At 50.1% G+C, this 20941-nt stretch overlaps 1 protein-coding gene across 3 annotated transcripts in view; it reads right to left on the reverse strand.

Annotated features, from left to right (window-relative positions):
* The window catches only part of slc5a5 (solute carrier family 5 member 5), a 57916-nt gene extending 37384 nt beyond the window's left edge, over nt 1-20532 (reverse strand). For 2 of the 3 annotated variants that reach the window (XM_038777948.1, XM_038777947.1), the window contains exons 1-2: nt 19833-20532; nt 1722-1787 (exon numbers count right to left, since the gene is read on the reverse strand). In XM_038777948.1, coding sequence (XP_038633876.1) covers nt 1722-1787; nt 19833-20195 — 429 coding nt within the window. In that variant the 5' untranslated portion in view covers nt 20196-20532. The remainder of the gene's footprint in view (nt 1-1721; nt 1788-19832) is intronic. The other variant, XM_038777949.1, reaches the window with a different exon arrangement.
* Nucleotides 20533-20941: the final 409 nt, after the last annotated feature.

The following is a 20941-nucleotide window of genomic DNA, read 5'->3' on the forward strand; positions in this document are numbered from 1 at the left end:
CTCAAACAGGTTTGCGTGATTGCTCCCAATGGCCATCTTGCCTTGATGTGTAACTGCATTTCCACTGCTAAATCCCCCACTATCAAGATCCTGCACAGCACCATTGACCAGACAATTAAGTGGACCAGCCATATAAATACTCTGGCTGCAAGGACCGTTGGAGATGTGGGAATTTTGCAGTGAGTAATTTACCTCCTAATTTCCCAAAGCATGTCTCTTGTCCACCAGGTACGTTCATAAGTGAGATGGAGTGTTGCCTGAATGAGTGCGTCTCTGACAACATTCTGCAAGCTTGAACCACTCAAGACAAAGCAGCCAGCTTGAAAAATAACCCATCCACCACCATAAACATACATTCTCTCTTCCTGTGCACAGTGGCAGCAGTAATTTACCATCTATAAGATGCACTGCAGCAACTCGCAAAGGCCCCTTTGGCACCACCTTCCAAAGCTGCAACCTCTGCCCCCATCAGCACCCCACCCCCACCCCCCCCCCCCCCCACCCCACCCCGCAGAAGGACGGTCGATACATTAAAACACCATCACCTGCAAGTTCTCCTCCAAGCCACACACCATCCTGACGTGGAAATATATCGGCCGTTCCTTCCCCGTCACTGGGTCAAAATCCTGGAACTCCCTCCCTAACAGCACTGTGGGTGTACCTACATCACATTCACTGTAGCAGTTCGAGGAGGCATCTCACCACCACCTTCTCACAGGACAATTAGGGATGGGAAATATATGTTGCCCGAGCCAATGATGATCACAAACCAAGAACTCTCTGTTTTCATTTGAATAGAATGATTGCTTTGTTATTCAATATGAGCCAAATTGTGATTGACACATTCTGATCTGGTTACACCTTGAGTTAAAATTGCGCTTTGTCATTTCTGTGTACAGAACTCAGAATGAGAATCAATCATTCCCAGATCAGGTCGAGCAGGAGTCAACCTGTGAAAGTGTACCTCACCTAACTCCAAAAGAAATGATCCACCAATGAAACGGTCAAACACTGTCAACTCTAGTCGGTTAATGCCAAATGCATTTACATAATCAGTTCATTGTAAGACTGGAAAACCACTGCGAAGAAGGGTGGGGCGCACGTACCATTCGACCGAACCTACCCTGAAGGAGAGGGGAAATGGCTAAGCCTGAAATTCTTCATTCTGTGATCCCAAAGGGTCATATCAGGATTGAGCCCAATAGTCACCCAGCACTGATCCCATTAAAGATTGAGTTGGGGCCAACCCACGGGCACTGGGAAAAGCACTTGTGTGGTTACATCAGGCTGTAGGGAGATCAGAAGGGTTGGGAGGGGGGTGGGGGTGGTTAGCTTACAGTGGGTGAAGCAGATTAACTGGATCCAGCATGTTAAAATGGCGACTGGGCAGGTTTGCGAAGATTTCACTTCGTACACATTTTCACCTCTCCCCCCCCCCCCCCCCCCGACCCAAACCCATTGTTGTGATGGGTTAAAATCCAACTCCCCCTTTGGGTGTAAATTTGGGAGAAAATGTGAAAAAGGAGGAGAATAAAAAAATATTTTTAAAAAATCCAACACCCCACCACACCCCCTCCGCCCCCAACGCAGAGTCTCACAAAGGTTTCTCCACCAATGCTTCCAGCCGTTTGGAGGAGCGATGCTGTGATTGGTAGGAGTGAACCCCGAATTTCTCAGCCCCAGCCCCAATTCCCCAGCAGAGAATGCGTTGAAATTCTTACCGTGGCTGCTGTGAATTGCAAGGTCCCACACAGTCGGACGCCTTTGCTGAAACGCAGTTCCAGGTACTGTAAAAGTAAACCATTATTTCCAGATACACACGTTAGCTTTTTTTAAATAAATTATAGAGTACCCAATTCATTTTTTTTTCCAATTTAGGGGCAATTTAGTGTGGCCAATCCACCTGGCCTGCACATTTTTGGGTTGTGGGGGCGAAACCCAGGCAAACACGGGGAGAATGTGCAAACTCTACACAGACAGTGACCCAGAGCCGGGATCGAACCTGGGACCTCGGCGCCGTGAGGCAACAGGGCTAACCCACTGTGCCATCGTGCTGCTCCCACATTAACTTTTTTAACACTATGGGAGGAGTCTTGTGCCCTTCCCCATGGCGCATTTGCCGGTGAGGGGGTCATCTAATCAGCTGGGAAGGTGGCACGTAGAGACACTGCCAACCCCATGCCCCCATTCTCATTATGTCTGGGGCTGAGAGGCTCAAGGACAGCTTCCCTGCCCCCGCTGTCAACCGAGACAAGAAGGTGGATAATTAATGGCCACTTAAGGGCCTCATCCCGCCCTCAATTAAACCAGCAATAGTGCCTGATCAAGGGGCCGAACATGAGAAAGAGGACGGGAGCCTGCTGAGGCCCAGGCCCCTGCCTTTGCTGCCAAACTGCCCACCCCAACCACCCCTCACTGCACAAACCCCCTCCTGCCATCACTCACCTGGGAACCAATACAGTAATATTTATCATCACAAGTGGGCTTACATTAACACTCCAATGAAGTTACCGTGTAAAGCCCCTAGGCGCCACACTCCGGCGCCTGTTCGGATACACAGGCGGAGAATTCAGAATGTCCAATTCACCTAACAGCACGTCTTTCTGGACTTGTGGGAGGGAATCGGAGCGCCCGGAGGAAACCCACGCAGACACGGGGAGAACGTGCAGACTCCACACAGACAGTGGCCCAAGCCAGGAATCGAACCTGGGACCCTGGAGCTGTGAAGCCACAGTGCTACCGTGCTACCCAATAAGAATCCTAGCCTCAGACGGGTGTCATACCGGCAATGGGCACTCTTGCCCCTTGGCACTACAATTCAGTCAATTTATCTGTGGCTCCGATTGGCCGGAAGCACATTTGGTGGTCGGGGGAGGGGTTGGGGGGGGGGGGGGGGGGGGGCGGTGGTGAGAGGCTGGACTGCCACTCGTCCCCCGAGGCATGAATTCTTAGGGAAGGGTCCGCCACTAGTTTGGCGTGAATAGAACAAGAGGTGACCTGGGTGAAGGATTCGAAGTTTAAAGTTGAAGTTTCAACTCCCCACAGTGAGAAGGCCTGGGGCCTCAGAGCGGGATAACTGATAAGGGAAACTGATGTTCTGCATTTTCAGATGTTCTGGCCTCAGCCGGTTGAGGGGGGTGTTAGTTGCCATAAATTCCCCCTCAGCAGTTTCAAAGGACTCTCAGGTTAACAGACGTGTCGACCAGTTATCATTTCTATAGGTCACAGGAGAGTCCTTTTTGATTAATAATCTTTATTGTGGGGACTTCTGGTGGCGGCGGTGAGCGAGTAAGCCGCGCATTCGGTGGCTCTCATACCGGCGGGAGTTGTGGACCTGGTTCCCCGGTTTTTTCGGGACTGCTGAGCGCTGGAAAGATGTCCACGGAGGGGCTGAGTAACGGGCAGAGCTGCATGGAACCGCTGGAGAGCAGGAAGCAGCGAAAACGGGAAAGGAAAGGACAAAGGCAAGGTGCAGGGTAAGCTGACCCGGGAGCAAAGATGGCGGACCCGGCGATCCAGCAAGCGCTGGAAAACATGCTGCAGGTGATTCAGAGCAGTTTTGAAGAGTTGAAGCGGGATAACTTGGACCCACTTCAGAAGGCAGTGGACCAATTGAACCAGAGATTGGATGCACAGGACAAAAAAGTTAAGGAGCTGGGAGAGGCGGTGGAGGAGCAGGCGGACGCGCAGACGATTGCGGCGCTAGAAGTGGATGGGTTGAAGGAGAGGCAGAGGAGACGGCTGGACAGAGTAGAGGAGCTGGAAAATAGAGCCCGCAGACAAAATCTGAGGATCATCGGCCTCCCGGAGGGGGCTGAGGGAGCAGATGCCACAGCGTTTGTGGCTGACCTGTTGATGCAGCTGATGGGGGCTAACGCCTTTCCGCGACCTCCGGAGCTGCAGGGGGCACACAGGGTGCAGGCAAGGCAGATGCCCCCCCCCCCCCCCCCCCCTCCCCCCCGTCCGATGGTGATCAGGTTCCACAGGTTCACGGATAAGGAGCGGGTGTTGAAGTGGGCAAAGAGCGCTAAGAGCAGCACGTGGAATAACTGTTCTTCGCATCTACCAGGACCTAAGCCAGGAGTTGGCCAGGCGTCGAGCAGCCTTTAAACAAGTTAAGGAGGTTTTGTTTAAAAAGCACGTGAAGTTTGGCCTGCTCTTCCCGGCTCGTCTTTGGGTTACGCACCAGGGCCAACACCACTACTTCTCCGAGCCCGAAGAAGCGATGGACTTCGCGAGGGATCAGGGGCTGGCCCCCCAAAAAGGCCCCACGGGCTCAAGCTCGAGTCTGAGAGTTATTGTCTGGGTGGTGCCTACTGTGCCTGGACTGACGGCCGATTGTTTACTGCTTTAAAGATGCCTTGGGTTGTATTTCTGGCAGCTTTTGCCTACGGGGTGTGTGGGGGGGGGGGGGGGTAGGAGATCCCCCTCTCGCTTTCTTTTACCTTTTGTCGTGCTCTTTGTGTTTGTTGGAGCCTTCACTGTAACATAGAGGTAGCCGGTAAGCAAAGGGGATTAAAGTTTTTGGTTGTGGTTTTTAATGTTTGTTTTGGGTGGGTGTTATACAGGTACTGTGTTACTGCGTTGTTACTTTATTAATTCTCAGAAAGGGACCTGTGTTAACACTTACCTGTTTACACAGCTGGAACTGTATTACACCTGAGGCAGCTTCACTTTGCTGTTTGATGTCTCCATCTCGTTTGATCTTTCCCATTTTAGTGTGACTGCTCCGGTGGGTCAGATCGGGGGGGGGGGGGGTGTATTGATGAGTGGGGGGGATGAGGTCGGGGAAACAATGGGAGTGAGACAAGTGGGCGCCGGAGGGATGAGTTATTGGGCTAGCAGATTGGCTAGTCAAGGGAGTCAGGTGGGGGGGTGTATACAGCCAGTAGATGGCAGGGGTGGGGTTATTGGGAGATGTTGCTAGCGGGGTAAGGGGGGGGGAAGGGGGGAAGTTATTCTGCTGATGTGGGAGGGGCCTGAAGTAGGTAATGGAGAGGAGGTCAGGGGTGGAAACTGCCAAGAGGCGAACCAAGAGATTCACGGCACATGGGCCGGGGGCAGGCCCAAGAAGGGTTATGATTGACTGGCAGGGGGGGGGGGGGGGGGGGGCGTGTGCGTGTGTCCCCCAACCAGGCTGATTACCTGGAATGTCAGAGGACTAAACGGGCCAGTCAAAAGGACACTTGTGTTCGCGCACCTGCAGGCTCTGAAGGCGGATGTGATTATGCTGCAGGAGACACGTTTGAAAGTGTCTGACCAGATTTGACTAAGGAAGGGCTGGATAAGCCAGGTCTTCCACTCGGGCTTGGACTCTAAGTCCAGGGGGGGGGTAGCAATTATGATCAATAAGTGGGTTCAATTTGAGGCGGAGGGTGTAATCGCAGACGGCGGGGGCAGATTCCTTATGGTAAGGGGCAAGCTGGAGGGGAGGAGAGTGGTGCTGGTGAATATATATGCTTCGAATTGGGATGACGCTGACTTTATTAAAAGAGTGCTGGGGAAAATCCCAGACCTAGACTCACACAAGTTGATTATGGTGGGGGGGACTTCAATATGGTCCTCGACCAGGGTCTAGACCGGTCATGTCCCAGAACGGGTAGTCTCCCAGCAATGGCAAGGGAGCTGAAAGGGTTCATGGAGCAAATGGGGGCAGTGGACCCATGGTTTAGCACACTGGGCTAAATCACTGGCTTTTAAAGCAGGCCAAGGCAGGCCAGCAGCACGGTTCAATTCCCGTACCAGCCTCCCCGAACAGGCGCCGGAATGTGGCGACTAGGGGCTTTTCACAGTAACTTCATTGAAGCCTACTCGTGACAATAAGCGATTTTCATTTTCATTTTCATTTCATTTCATTTCATGGAGAGCCAGACGGCCGACGGGAAGGGGATTCGTTTTACTCATATGTTTACGTAGAATAATCTAGGATCGATTTCTTTATCATGAGCAGGGAATGTGTAGGGGAGGTAAAAAATACAGAATTCCCGGCAACCATGCCCCACATTGGGTGGACCTGCAGGTCTGCAGGGAGAATTACCAACGCCTGCAATGGAGGTTAGACGTAGGATTGTTGTCGGAGGAGGGGATATGTGAGAGACTGCGGAAGTGTATGCAAAATTACCTGCAGGTGAACGATACGGGGGAGGTTTCAGCAGCGACCCTGTGGGAGGCGCTGAAGGCAGTAGAGAGGGGGGGAGCTGATCTCAATTCAGGCTCACAGGGTCAGGGCGGACAGAGCAGAAATGGATAGATTGGTTAAGGAGATCCACCGGATAGACGAGGAGCATGCGGGGTCCTTGGGGAGGACCTACTCGGGGAGAGACGGAGACTGCAGGCGGAACTGGGAGTGCTATCCATGAGTAGAGCCGTGGAACAACTTAGGAAGGCAAGGGGAGTGGTGTATGAGCATGGGGAGAAGGCTAGCAGGGTGGAGCACAAGGTCTCTCTCTATGCGGACGACCTGCTCCCGTACGTGTCGGACCCACTGGACGGGATGGACAACATACTGGAAACATTGAGAAAGTTTGGCCGGTTCTCAGGGTACAAATTAAGTATGACCAAGAGTGGGATGTTTGTAGCGCAGGCAAGGGGCCAGGAGAATAGGCTGAAGGAGCTGCCATTTAGGCTGGTTGGGGAACGATTCCGATACTTGGGGATACAGGTGGCACGAGACTGGGGCAGGTTACATAAGTTAAATTTGACTAGAGTGGTGGAACAAATGAAGAGGGAGTTTCGGAGATGGGATGCACTCCCGCTATCACTTGCGGGGAGGGTGCTTATGGTAAAGATGGCAATCCTCCCAAGATTCCTGTTCATTTTTCAGTGCCTCCCGATCTTTATCCCGTGGTCCTTCTTCAAAAAGACCAGCAAAATCATTATGAGCTTTGTCTGGGCGGCAAAATCCTCGCGGGTGAGGAAGGCGATGCTGGAAAGGAGCCGCAGCGAGGGAGGGCTGGCGTTGCAGAATCTGATTAACTATTACTGGGTGGCTAACATGGCCATGATAAGGAAATGGATGGTGGGTACGGGGTCTATTTGGGAGCGGGTGGAGGCGGCTTCGTGCAGGGACACCAGCTTGGCAGCCCTGGTCACTCTCGCCGGCCAGATACTCCACCAGCCCGGTAGTGGGGGCGGCCCTGTGGATTTGGGGCCAGTGGAGGAAGCATGTAGGGGAGGTGGGTGCATCTGTCTGGGTTCCAATATGTGATAACCATCGATTTGCCCCCGGGAACATGGATGGTGGGTTTCGAACATGGCGGCGGGCGGGGGTGAGGAGGGTGAGCGATATGTTCCTGGAGGGGAGCTTTGCGAGCTTGAAGGCGTTGGAGGAGAAATTTGGGCTGGTAAGGGGAAATTACTTTAGGTACTTACAGGTGCGGGACTTTGTACGCAGACAGGTCCCATCCTTCCCACGCCTCCCGCCAATAGGGACCCAGGACAGAATAGTCTCTAGAGGAGAAGGAGGCGAGGGTAGAGTCTCGGATATCTACGAGGTGCTCATGAAGAGGGACGAGTCCCAGACGGAGGAACTGAAACTCAAATGGGAGGAGGAACTTGGCGGGGAGATGGAGGACGGGGTATGGGCGGAAGCCCTGAGTAGGGTAAACTCAACCGCAACATGTGCCAGGCTCAGCCAGATTCAGTTTAAGGTCATTCACCCGGCCCACATGACGGTGGCTCGGATGAGCAAATTCTTTGGGGTAGAGGACAAGTTCGCTAGATGCGCGTGAGGACCAGCGAACCACATTCACATTTTCTGGGCATGCCCCTAAGCTTAAGTGGTACTGGGAGGGATTTGCGTGTGTCATGTCCCGGGCACTGAAAACAAGGGTGGTGATGAGTTCAGAGGTGGCAATTTTCGGGGTTTCGGAAGACCCGGGAGTCCAGGAGAAGAAAGAAGCCGATGTTCTGGCCTTTGCTTCCCTGATAGCCCGGCGACGAATACTGCTGGCATGGAGGGACTCAAAACCCCCAAAGACTGAGCTATGGCTTTCGGACATGTCGAGTTTTCTGGGTATGGAAAAAATCAAGTTCGCCTTGAGGGGATCTGTACTGGGGTTCGCCTGAAGGTGGCAACCATTCATTGACTTCTTTGCGGGAGAGTGAACGTCAGCAGGGGGGGTGGGGAGGGTGGGGGGGGGGGGGATAGGGGGAGGGGGGATATTAGAGTAGAGTAGGAGGAATAAATAGGCGCGTAGTGTTTATGGGAGAGGAGCGGTTATGTGCACTATGGTTTGGTTGAAGTGTTGGTTTTTCAATTGTTTGCATATTTCTGAAATCTGTAACTGTTTACAATGCCAAAAAATACCTTAATAAGATTGTTTGTTAAAAAAAATAATAATCTTTATTGTCACAAGTAGGCTTACATTAACACTCCGCACAGACAGTGACCCAACCTTCTATTGAACCTGGGACCCTGGCACTATGAAGCTGTAGTGCTAACCACTGTGCTACCATACTCGGTCATTTGGAATAATAACGTCATCAGTCAGAGCCCTGAGGGTCTAACACAGGTTGCTTGTTTGAGAAAGACAGGGATACAGAACGGCGGGAGGGGTAATGAGAGTCTTTAAAAAAGTACAAAACTCTGCTTTTGTGTTTGTGTAGCCAAGCTAAGGCGAGACTGACATACTCCGAGAGTGGAGGACTGCAGGCTCCTCTCCTTGCCGTGAAAGATTTTCACTAAAGCTCATGTTCGGAACTATCCACACCTGATCCTTGACTATGTTTTCGAGTCTAACAGCTAGTGTCAGGAGTGGGACACTGCAGGTAAGGACCTTCTGTCTTTTTGAAAGTCACTGGACGGTGGGGTGGCATGGAGTATTAGACAATAATGACCCTTTAAGGTTTTGACAAATTGTCCAATGCCACAACTCTGACCATTCAACCTGAGGCTGGTGTAGTCAGTCATTGACAAACCTAACAAGCCACACGTAAATTTATTTATAAGGATCAGTATGTTCATGCACTTTTAGAGTATAAGATTAGATCTAAGAGTATAAAATCAGATATGCGTTTTCAGATTATAAGATTAGGTCTGCACCTTTAGAGTGTAAGGTTAGATGCAACAGTACCCGGTATGGTATAGAGGTGAAAATACTGACGGTAGGGACGCTCAAACTGAGTCATCCCAAGAGGGAGCACAGGGGAGTGCCAACCAGTAGGGAGTTGGTAGGATCAGGCAAATTGATTGGACAGAACAACTCCGGTGCCCCGGTTTGAGGTTGGCGTGGACAGACCGCCAGCCATGGATACCGTACCTGACAACGGTATGAGGAGCCCTGAGAATTGAGGTGTCGTCATCTTTTTTACCCGGTGATGTCTCAAAAGGGTGGGAGAGTCAGGAGAACGGGGGAATTTACTGAGTCGACAAGCCTCAGAATTATCCAAAATGCTCAAAAGACATATCTGCTACGGTAACATTCGGCTGGAAAGAAACAGGGCCAATTGGTGTGGATCACAACATGGCAAAAAAAAACAACCTAAATTCGGAGTGGTTCTATGTTGTAGTTGGATGGGACAAACGATAGCCCAAGTGGATATCCCAAGGGCAGTAACACTCGAACGCATGTGCTAAAAATGTTGCACCCCTACATCGCCAGACTCATGGGCTTATTAACTAGCCGCTTTCCACAAAATGATCTTCCAAAGGGAGGTGGAATAAGGGTTTTCTCCATCCACCCAACACATGGAGCTGGTATTGCACTCACTGGAAAGTCAAAGAAACAGGGTCTATAAATGTTCGGAGTACAACAGAGATTCCACATTCCCACTTCCGGCATGAATTGAACTATATTTTTAAAAATTATTTTCTTTTTCCAATTAAGGGGCAATTTAGCGAGGCCAATCCACCTACCCTGCACATCTTTGGATTTGTGGGGGTGAGCCCACGCAGACATGTGGGGCGGGATTCTTCGGAAAGCGGCGGGGCGGGCAACTCCGGCGGGAAGGAGTGGCGTGAACCACTCCGGCGTCGGGCCGCCCCCAAGGTGCGGAATCCTCCGCACCTTCAGGGGCTAGGCCGGCGCCGGAGTGGTTTGCGCTGCGCCGGCCGGTGCGGAAGGGGCTTGGCGCCACGCCAACCGGCGCCCAAGGGCCTCTGCCGGCCAGCGGGAGTTGGCGCAAGCGCGGGAGCGCCAGCGTGTGCTGGTGTCATCCCAGTGCATGCGCAGGTGGGGTTCATCTCTGCGCCGGCCATCGCAGACCAATACACCAGCCGGTGCGCAGGAATAGAGTGCCCACACGGCACAGGCCCGCCCGCGGATCGGTGGGCTATATCGTGGGCCAGGCCACCATGGGGGCACCCCCCCTCCCCGGGGCCAGATCCCCCACGCCCCCCCCCCCCCCCCACCCCCGAGGACCCCGGAGGCCACCCACAGAGCTAGGTGCCGCCGGTAAGTACCTGTCGTAACATACGCCGGCGGGACCCTCTGAAAAGGGGCGGCCACTCGGCCCATCATGGGCTGGAGAATCGCCGGGGGACCGAAGCGGCGCGATTCCCGGCGGGTGGTTGGAGAATCCCACCCGTGGAGAATGTGCAAACTCCATGTGGACAGTGACCCTGGGCCTGGATGGAACCCGGGTCCTCGCCGCCGTGAGGCAGCGGTGCTAACCACTGCGCCACCGTGCCGCCCCGAATTGAGCTAATAAAACAACCCTCACAAACCAATTCTGCAGACTGGCTGGGATAGCTCTTTTCAGCCCCTTCTAACAACCACCACCTCGGTTTGTGTTAAAGAAAAACTGGACAACTGGGGGCAAGCCTACTTTTTGCACTAATAAAGATTAGAAAACCAAACCAGTGGAGCCCCCGAGCCCTGGGAGGTAAAATGGCCATGGCTGTTCTTTCCGTCATGGGAAGGTACACGGTGAAGGTAAAGGTTACCCCGACAAGACTGGGCTTACTATTTCCTTCTTTCAGACCTGTACCCGGACCAGCGCTGGGACCCCAACCTTTCCCAGACCACAACTCTGTCATTCCCAGGTACCGACTCCTCCTGCCTACCATCAGGAAACTGTTGTTTCTTTCAGGAATATTTGGGGCTGCTGACTGTTATCACAAAATTGATACAATAATAAAATGAAGAACTAGTTGTAAATTAAGTACCGGCTCTTGTTGAGCAAATCTTGAATTCAGTTCTGCGCCAAGGTTAGATAAAGCTTGTAGCTTGACAGCCTTCCAGTTCAAACATTCAAATATTTGAATTTAATAAACTGTTAAAGGTCCTTTCAAACTTGGTGAAGTGACAAAATTAAAATGGTTTTAAAGAGGAAGGACATAAAAGTTTTTGGATCTGAAAAAATAACTATTAAATTGCCCAGAAACCTGGGGCTGAATTCTTCCCGACGGAGTAGGGCTGCCCCATAATGAGAAACCCCATTGACCAGCCGGCGAAACGGAGTATCGCGACGGATGTCCGCACCCGAAATCTGGCGCTGGGGGACGGAGAAACCCGCCCACAATGTTTACATTACTGGTACAGGCTTGGAGGGCCGAAGGGCGTGTTCCTGTGCTGTATTGTTCTTTGTTTTTTGTACTTGGTATAAGGTTTAATTGTGGATTGAGGAGAACTCAGTGACACCAGTTAAAAGTGGAAATTTTAAGCGTATTCGAGAGGAATTTGGAACAAATGTGAGAATTCTATTGTGCTATCACATCACCCCCATTAGAGAACCGTAGGTCATAATGCATCTGGGTGCGAATGCTTCTGAGAATTGTATTTAACAAAGAATAATAGTTGAAGCCTATGAAATTAGTTGCTGGAAATTGGCTGAAATGAAACCCCAAAAAATGAATTAAATAAATAATTTCAGTTTTATAGTGAAGGAGAATGGAGGATCTTGTTCATTATTTTAACCAAGAGAGTGTGAGCTTGCAGGACTCTGTCTCTTTAAGAATCTGTAGCCACGAGAGAAGGCTGATGGTTAACTGGGCATGATTTTATGGCAACCCTGCGCCCGAAAAGTAGCTCGCTGCGGCGGGGTGTGGCCGATAGAAGCCGGGAGACCCCACTCCCAGGATTTACCCAGCTTGCAACGCCTCGTGAGATCTAAAATTCACATATGCAAGAATGAGATCATTTCAATTCAATAGGGTTGATTAGAATTTGGGACATCTAAAGTGGGCAGCACGGTGGCACAGTGGTTAGCACTGCTGCCTCACAGCTCCAGGGTCCCGGGTTCAATTCCAGCCTCGGGTGACAGTCTGTGCGGAGTTTGCACGTTCGCTCCGTGTCTACGTGGGTTTCCTCCGGGTGCTCCGGTTTCTTCCTGCACTCCAACGATGTGCAGGGTAGGTGGATTGGCCATGATAAATTACCCTTAGTGTCCAGAAAGTTATGTGGGGTTACTGGGTTACGGGGATCGGGTGGAGGCGTGGGCTTAAGTAGGGTTCTCTTTCCAAGGGTCGGTGTAGACTCGATTGGCCGAATGGCCTCCTTCTGCACTGTAAATTCCATGGTGAAGGCCAATTATGGCCCTTGCCTTTCTAACAGCTGAAGATGTATTTATATTTTTACTGGAATTGGGAATTACAACATTTTAAGTTTGAATTGTCAGATATGTTCAGATTAATTAACCCATTTTGCCCCAAGCAGAATGGGTCATTGTGGTTTATTTTGCAGGTAGTTCAAAGATTTTAGAAGTTTTTTGTTGACTTTCAATATTGCAGCAATAATCGGCCCAATTCCCAGGGACATAAGGACAAAACGTCTTTTGAAGAAGAGATGAACTCAACATGAATGAATATCTGAAAGGCCAACAACGCTGTTGTTTGAATTTGGGGAACTTCTCAGATGTGAAAGTGCAATGTAATTTTGCAAGTTACCTTTACAAAGAAAATGTCCTTCAAGACAAAGAGCGAGCAATCAAAATGTTACTGCCTGGGATCAAATAGAAATGTTTGATTTCTGTTTCAAAGATGTGATGAAAATATTTAATTGAACTGCAGGAATTCTCCAGGGCTCGTGATTGGGATTGGATTCAGTAACTGAGAGTCGAAGATAGAGACAGGAAAATAAAACAGCAAATGGGATTCGGAATATTCTGTACAATTCACTGGAATATTTCAGTCTGGCTTTGAAATATCTATATAGAAGGGGAAAGTCTAGAGGAGGCGAGTAAATTGATAAACGTTCTCTTGGTAATGCTTGTGTCCTTGTCAATGTTTTTATTTAAGCAAACAAAGTTTATTGGTCTGGCCACCACCCAAGGCATCTGAAGATAAGCAAACGTTTTGAGATCTTTCGATCAGATCACAAAAAGTTCAACAATGTGTGGCATGACGTTTGGGGCACTGCATGAATGTGCAGATGGGTTACATGTGAAGCAGCTAATAGACAGGCAACCAGCTCAAAACAGAGCCTTTTAAGGTTTGAAACTCCTTGCCAGTATGCATTGAAGAGCAGGTCCCAAGCATGCACACTACTTGACAAACAGTGTCATGTGAGAAATGGGTGGTTATAAATGGGTGCGTATATGAATATCTGTAGTGAGAGTACCTTTAAGAAATGTACCTTTAAGAAATAGATGTTTAAGAAATGTACCTTTAAGAAATAGGTGTTTAAGAAATGTACCTTTAAGAAATGGGTGTTTATCAGTGATGCCACGGTGTGTGTGGAGCTGGGCTGTCTGTCCGCTTTTTACTTTCATTTTAGGCTGTTTGCTGCAGGGTGTGTTTTAGTTTTGTTTTCAGTGTTGGAACTGAAGCCAGACAGAACAGGTGTACTGTTGATCTCTCTGCCATGAAAAGACGATTTTGTGATAATTTGGTGAATTCAGAATTATAAATGCTCTCAGTAGTGAATGTAAAATTAATGTGCTTCTGGTAAAAGGTGTTTTAAGTCGTAAGGATGTTAAAAGGAAAGCTTAAAGGATTACTTGGTGTTGTATTCTTTGGGGGTTGTATTTGAATTAATGGTTGCTAAGATGTCCACTGTATGTTTTTAAAAGGTTAACTTGAGTTCATAGAATGAACATTGTTTTGCTTTAAAAAATACTTTTCCATTTCTGCTGTACCACACCTGTAGAGTGGGCCGTGTGCTCCCCACACCACAATCTATTAAAAGTTGTGGGTCAGGTGAACTCCATGATACACTTTGGGGTTCTCTAAACCCTGGCCCATAACAACAGCGTAGCATGAAATGGTTAATGGGGCCAATCGAGTGAAACAACGCCATTAAGTGATCAAAGCGCTGACACATACTTCATAGAGAAATTGGCTTTGAAATAAGTGAGAGAGAATTAAACACACATTGCACCATCACCTGTCAAGAATGAGTAAAGTTCTTGTGAAAGGGTAAATCGCTTGGATAGGAATAATTAAGGGCCTGGTAGCAAATAGACCTGGTGAAAAGTATCCGCAAGATGGATACAAATGAATGGAGAGCTGGAGAATATTTTTGTCCATGCATGATGTTGATTTCGATGATATTGAATGAGGGTGATTTTCAAGGGGGAGGGGGATTATCAGAGAGAAAGATGTATCAATCTCATTATTCAGAGATCACACTCGAGTTACAATAGATTATGGAATAAAATAGAATTGAATACAAGTCACGCGAAGAGAGAACCAAAAACAAAGAAGTGGATTTTCTCCCTGCATAGGTCATCCCACTCAAGGGCGAGAGGAAAGAATAATAATGAGATAAGGGATGAAGGAGTAAGATCTCACCCTGTGAAAACTGGAATCTTGTACATGACTCGTGTGGTGAATTTAACATGGTAATTCACACTGTATCTTTGTAAGCGCAGTAGCGTTATCCGACCACTAGGGGGAGTAGCTCTGGGAATGCTCAGGAGCTTGTACAGGGCTCCACCCTTGGCTCCGCCCATGACTCCCCCCCCTTGTGCTGCTGTATAAATACCATTGTCCAGAGTCAGCCTGCAGTTCACCGAGAGTTCATCAACAGGTAACAGGCTGGCTCTGTAGTAAGTAGATTAAATTGATGGTTCCATCAACTCGCAAGTTGAACAGACATTTAATCGACAGAGGAAGCAATGAATGAAATTAATACGGGCTCAAGTCCCATGTTGAGAGTAGGAGTTGGAAGGGGGGGGGACTGAAGGATTCAAAGTTTAAAGTTTAAGCCCCCCCCCCCCCCACGCCATTCCTTGAACTAGTCAGAACAGACTGAGGGTCTGCCAATTTGACAAGTCTCCACTTTGGACAATACATGAAAACCAGATGTAATCTGAGGAGATTTGCCGCTAATCTGCCGTGCTCACTCCCAGACATTACACATGGCTCTCTGACAGAAACGTCATTAACCTCTGCTCATAGACAACGGACCTGAGACCCCCCCTGGCATAACAGGACCATAGGGTCTGCGTGAACCACGTTCTTCAAATGGCTTGGCGAAATTAGGCCTCCTCAAAACCAAAATATGGTTTTGGTAATCATTGACTTAAGGCCTGAGACCACCGCACTGCACCACAGGACTCTCAATCCTTCAAGGTGACTGGACAGCTCACATTCGTTATTAGCAGAAGGAATAATCAACAGGAGACGGTGGGTGCCAGGGGCAAAGCAGAACCACAGATGTTCATTATACTAATTTACTTCATAAGAGTTCAGAAGAAGTAAATACGTTTAACCTTGTATTAGAACAGACTTTGTAACAGAATGTGATTAGTTATAATAGTACAATTCTCTAGATCATTATCATTCAACGCTATGTATTATCTAAATGTGCACAGAGACTGGTTTAAAATGTCACATTTTAAACAGTGACCATTGCTATACACTGACATATATACTCACTCTGTATTATTTTAAGTATAACTTGCATTGTATTCTTTCTGTACCAGTACCAGTGAGCGAGTGCCCCTAGTGGGAGGGGGGAAAGGGTCGGTGGATGGCGAGCCAGCCTGGAGGCTCCCGGTCGGTGCCAGGAGCCCAGGACCTCCGGCAGAGAGGCCCGAGAGCGGTAGGCCGTCTGCGGACGGGTGACGTAGTTCCCCAGGGGTCTCACCCCTTGTCTGGGATTCTTGTTTCGCTTCTCATCTCAACCTGCTGCTGACTCAGTCTGTTCCTGGACACCACCCCCACTCACCCACCCACCGTTGAACAATTCTCAGGGCGGTATTTTTATTCAAAATAAGGGGCAGCACAGTGGTTAGCACTGTTGCTTCACAGCGCCAGGGTCCCAGGTTCGATTCCCGGTTTGGATCACTGTCTGTGCGGAGTGTGCACATTCTCCTCGTGTCTGCATGGGTTCCTCCGGGTGCTCTGGTTTCGTCCCACAAGTCCTGAAAGACGTGCTTGTTGGGTGAATTGGACATTCTGAATTCTCCCTCCGTGTACCCAAACAGGCGCCGGAATGTGGTGACTAGGGGCTTTTCACGGTAACTTCACTGCAGTGTTAATGGAAGCCGACTCGTGAAAACAAAGATTATTATTATTATCACAAGTTGGTGCAAAGTAACCACTGGCTGCACTTTGTTTCCCCGACTTGCTGTTTCCCGACTTTGCAGCCATGGGCAACTGGTCTCTCTCGGGACTTGAGTGGCCCAAGGGGAAGTTACTACCAAAACCAAGTGCATTTTCCCTCGTGCCTGGTGATTTCTGAGTCGGTAGATGGGTTTGCTTCTTTTATTTCTCAATTCCATCTTGCTTTCTTTCCCAATCTCTATTTCATTTCCTGTGCATAGAAAGGGTAGGTTTAAGCTTCCTGTTTTGGACCCTGCCCAAGGGAGGATCTTCAATTTGGTTGGAGACCCTCGCTTTTGGCTTGGCCTGCTTATAGACCCCTGTAGAGGACACAACATTGGATCAGATGCACAATGGTTAAAAGCCCATGAGCATCTGTCACTGCAGTGAATGATGAGTTACTGCTGACTGTAACATTTAGACCAGTATTCTCACAAAGAATTCCAAGAGAGGTGGGGTTACTGGGTTGCGGGGATAAGGTGGAAGTGTGGGCTCAGGCAGGGTGGTCTTTCCAAGGGCTTGTGCAGACTCGATAGGCCCACTGGCCTCCTTCTGCACTGTAAAGTCTATGATACTCTGTACAAGCTTTTGCCACATTATCATTTTTTCCAGAATCATAGAATTTACAGTGCAGAAAATGTTCTAAAAGTAAAGTGACCCATTTTAGATTTTAACGCCCACAGTGAGAAGGCCTGGGGCCTCAGGGCGAGATAGCTGATCAGGGAAACCGGTGCTCTCTGTTTTCATGAACCTAATAATAATAATAATCTTTATTGTCACAAGTAGGCTTACATTAACACTTCAATTAAGTTACTGTGAAAATCCCCTCGTCGACACATTCCGGCGCCTGTTCGGGTACACAGAGGGAGAATTCAGAATGTCCAAATTACCTAACAGCACGTCTCTCGGGACTTATTTGGGATGAAACCGGAGCACCCGGAGGAAACCCACGCAGACACGGGTAGATCGTGCAGACTCCGCACAGACAGTGACCCAAGCGGGGAATCGGACCTGGGACCCTGGCGCTGTGAAGCCACAGTGCTAACCACTATACTACCATGCTGCCCTAGGCGGCTGGTCTCAGCTGGCTAGGGGGTTGGGGGGGGGGGGAGCGCTTAGCAGCCATTAATTCCCCCTGAGCAGTTTTGAAGGTGTCTCAGGTTAACAGACATGTCTAATATGTGGGACCCGTTATCAATTCTAAAGGTCACAGGAGATTCCTCGGACATTTGGAATAATAACGTCACCAGTCTGAGAAACGGGATACAGAATGGCGGGAGGGGTAATGGGAGGTTTAAAAAGTATGTAACCTCTGCTTTTGCGCTTGTGTGGCCGAGCTGAGATGAGACTGACATACTGCAAGAGTGGAGGACTGCAGGCTCCTCTCCTTGCCGTGAAAGATCTTCAGTAAAGCTCATGTACAGAACTATCCACGCCTGATCCTTGACTACAATTTTGAGTCTAATATGGGGATTCCACTGTCTCGCCAGTCAGCAGCTGCGGCCTCCATCGTCTCCCCGAGATTATGCCCTTTACCTTATCGAAACATGCACGAAAGAGATTAGAACATTTAAAAAAATTATATATTATAAGCGGCTCACTTTGATGGAAATGCTATAGTTGGGGAAATTGGATTTTATTTATAAGTTGGATCTCATTTAGGTTGGCAGAAACAATTGCAGCTTTGATTGAGCAGGTTGTGGGGTCAAATCCCACCCCGGAGACGAGCACTTAACCCAGGTTAATCCCTCTGAGAGAGCACTGCACTGTCGGACATTACATATTTTTTTTTCGAAATTTATAGGACCCAATTCATTTTTTCCAATTCAGGGGCAATTTAGTGTGGCCAGTCCACCAACCCTGCATATTTTTGGGTTTTGGGGGCGAAATCCACGCAGGCACGGGGAGAATGTGCAAACTCCACACGGGCATGACCAAGGGCCAGGATCGAACCTGCGAACTCATGAGGCAGTAGGGCTAACCCACTGCACCACCGTCCTGCCCATCTTGGACATTAGATTAAGTTTGCCCTTCCAGGTGGACATATTATAATTCAACGAAAACGGGGGAGTTGCCCCCTCTGTCCTGACTAGCATTCATCCCTCAGCCTCTGAGAGACCAGGGCTCCCAGCGAATCGCGCCACGCCTCTCTGAGGCCAGGACGCGATTCTCCACAGAGCGAAGCATCGGGGCCATTCTCACCGCCATGGTCGGATCGGCGCTGGTCGAGCGCCCCCCCCCCCCGCTCGATTCTCCGGCCGTAGCAAAAAACCCCAGTCCCGCCGGCGCCGTTCACACCTGCTCTCAGCCGGCGGGACCTCGGGGTTGAAGGGTTCGGGGGTGGCCTGTCGGGGGGGAGTGGGGGGCCTCCGTTGTGGCCTGGCCCGCAATCGGGGCCCACCGATCGGCAGGTCAGCCTCTCGGGCTGGGGACATCCTTTCTTCCTGTAGCCCTCGGGGCCGGCGCGGAGAAGAAAGCCGCTGTGCATGCGCGCATTGGTGCCGGTGCCACTGTGCGTGCGCGGACCCCGCGGTGCCCAGTTGATGCCAGGATTTGCAGCTGGAGTGGCGAGGGCCGTGTTGGCCCCCTGTAGCCCGGAGAATCGGGCGCTGGAAGGCCTGGTGACGCCGGAGTAAAACACTCCCGTTTTTACACCGGTGTCAACACATAGCCGCCCGATGGGAGAATCCCGCCCAGTGTTCTCCCACCGGAGATGAATCACAACTGATTTGCGCTCACGTTAGGGTTTTCCTCCCCCACCGGCGATGGGTTACCGCCCCATCGGGATCACCGCTGCCGGCGATGAGCGGCCGAGAATCCAGCCTATTTATTCCACTGCTGCCTGCCGGAACATTCTCCTCGCAAATTGGCTGCTGTGTTATAATTACAATGGTGACCATTTGAAAGTCCTCCATTGACTGTGAACATATTTGAGACATTGTGGGCTGGACTCTCCGGTCACCGACGCCGAAACCGCGTTCGGTGAACGGCCGGAGAATCACCTTTCCCGACCGGATCGGGGGCGGTCCGGGGCACGAGCCGGCCGAAGGTAGGGGCTATTTCACGGGCTGGGTCCGCGAGCGGCCTCCGCCATGAATCACGGCGTGGCTGCTGCAGGCCGCTGCCGTGTAAATGCGCGGCCACGGAATCGGCAATTCTCCGGGGTGTATCGACAGCCAGAACCGGGTACTCCACGCTGCCGTCCTGCTAACCCCCAGCAAAATGGGGAATCGGAGACCGTTTAGCGGCAGTTTTCCTGCCGTGTGGACATAGCCTCAGAATTGGGGAATCCAGCCGCATGAGTCCAAGATAATTTCTGTGTGACTGCAAATTCCGGCTTTCGTTTATGCCAATGGTTTGTATGCTGGATTCAAATCGAGGGACGCAATCGGCAGGTGCTTACCTCATAGGTGCTGGTCAATCTCAAGCGATAAAAAATCGGCAGGAAGAGATAAGCAGTGAGGACAGCATTCAGCGTTTGCCCCAAACACATCTGTATGAACTTCGCCCCGTATGTGTAGGCTTCAACTGGAACTCCCAGCACCTGAACTGCAGACATGAAGCTGGCCGAGAGGGATAGACCCACAGGCAGAGCCGGCATCTGTCGACCCCCCGTGAAAAAGTCATCTGCCTTCTTCTGCCTGTCCCCACGGCGAGCAGCAAAGAATATCCCAATCCCGGTGGAAATCAGGAGCATCACTGCAAAGATGACATAATCCCAGGGTGAAAATGTTATCCTTGTTGATTCAGTCGCGGTTGTGTCCATGATCTGCACTTCGCTGAAGACCTCACATCAAGAATGCAAATTGCACGGGAAACAAATGTCAGAACCAGGTTTGGAATTACGTCAGGAACTTATGCAAACCATCCAAAGGATTAAAGGAGAGCCGGAACTGTTCTTTTTTTTTTGCACTTTGGAAATCGACAAAATAATTCACCTGAATTTTCGGAACAGGCATCTGTCCCAGTGTCGATAAAGCAGAAAAAACTTTTGAGAACTCGAGAGCCCTTTGCAAGCTTCCCACAAAAGTGCTTCTGGAACTTAAAACAAACTGTACTGGGTCCGAGCTGTCACGATGCTATTGTAGCTAAATAATCTACTTCAGTTTTGTGTTCCCTTTAGCCCAGAAGTGTTGGAGAGGCACCTAGTGAATGAAAGGTAGGTGATTAGGATGAGGGAGGTGTGTTTATTAAACTTGGCAGTCATTTGTTTTTGTCAAAGTAGGAAACTCCTTGGAGGTATTTAACCCATTAAAAGGAGCAAAAATATGAGGGGCGGGATTCTCCGTTAGCCGGAATCGGGGCGTGCGATCGGGCGGAGAATCATTCCCGATGCCGAAATCGGGGCGTGCGATCGGGCGGAGAATCATTCCCGATGCCAAAATCGGGGCGTGCGATCGGGCGGAGAATCGTTCCCGATGCCGAAATCGGGGCGTGCGATCGGGCGGAGAATCGTTCCCGATGCCAAAATCGGGGCGTGCGATCGGGCGAAGACTAGTTCCCGATGCCAAA

Source organism: Scyliorhinus canicula, chromosome 18, assembly GCF_902713615.1.
Source record: "Scyliorhinus canicula chromosome 18, sScyCan1.1, whole genome shotgun sequence".
In the NCBI taxonomy this organism is placed as follows: domain Eukaryota; kingdom Metazoa; phylum Chordata; class Chondrichthyes; order Carcharhiniformes; family Scyliorhinidae; genus Scyliorhinus; species Scyliorhinus canicula.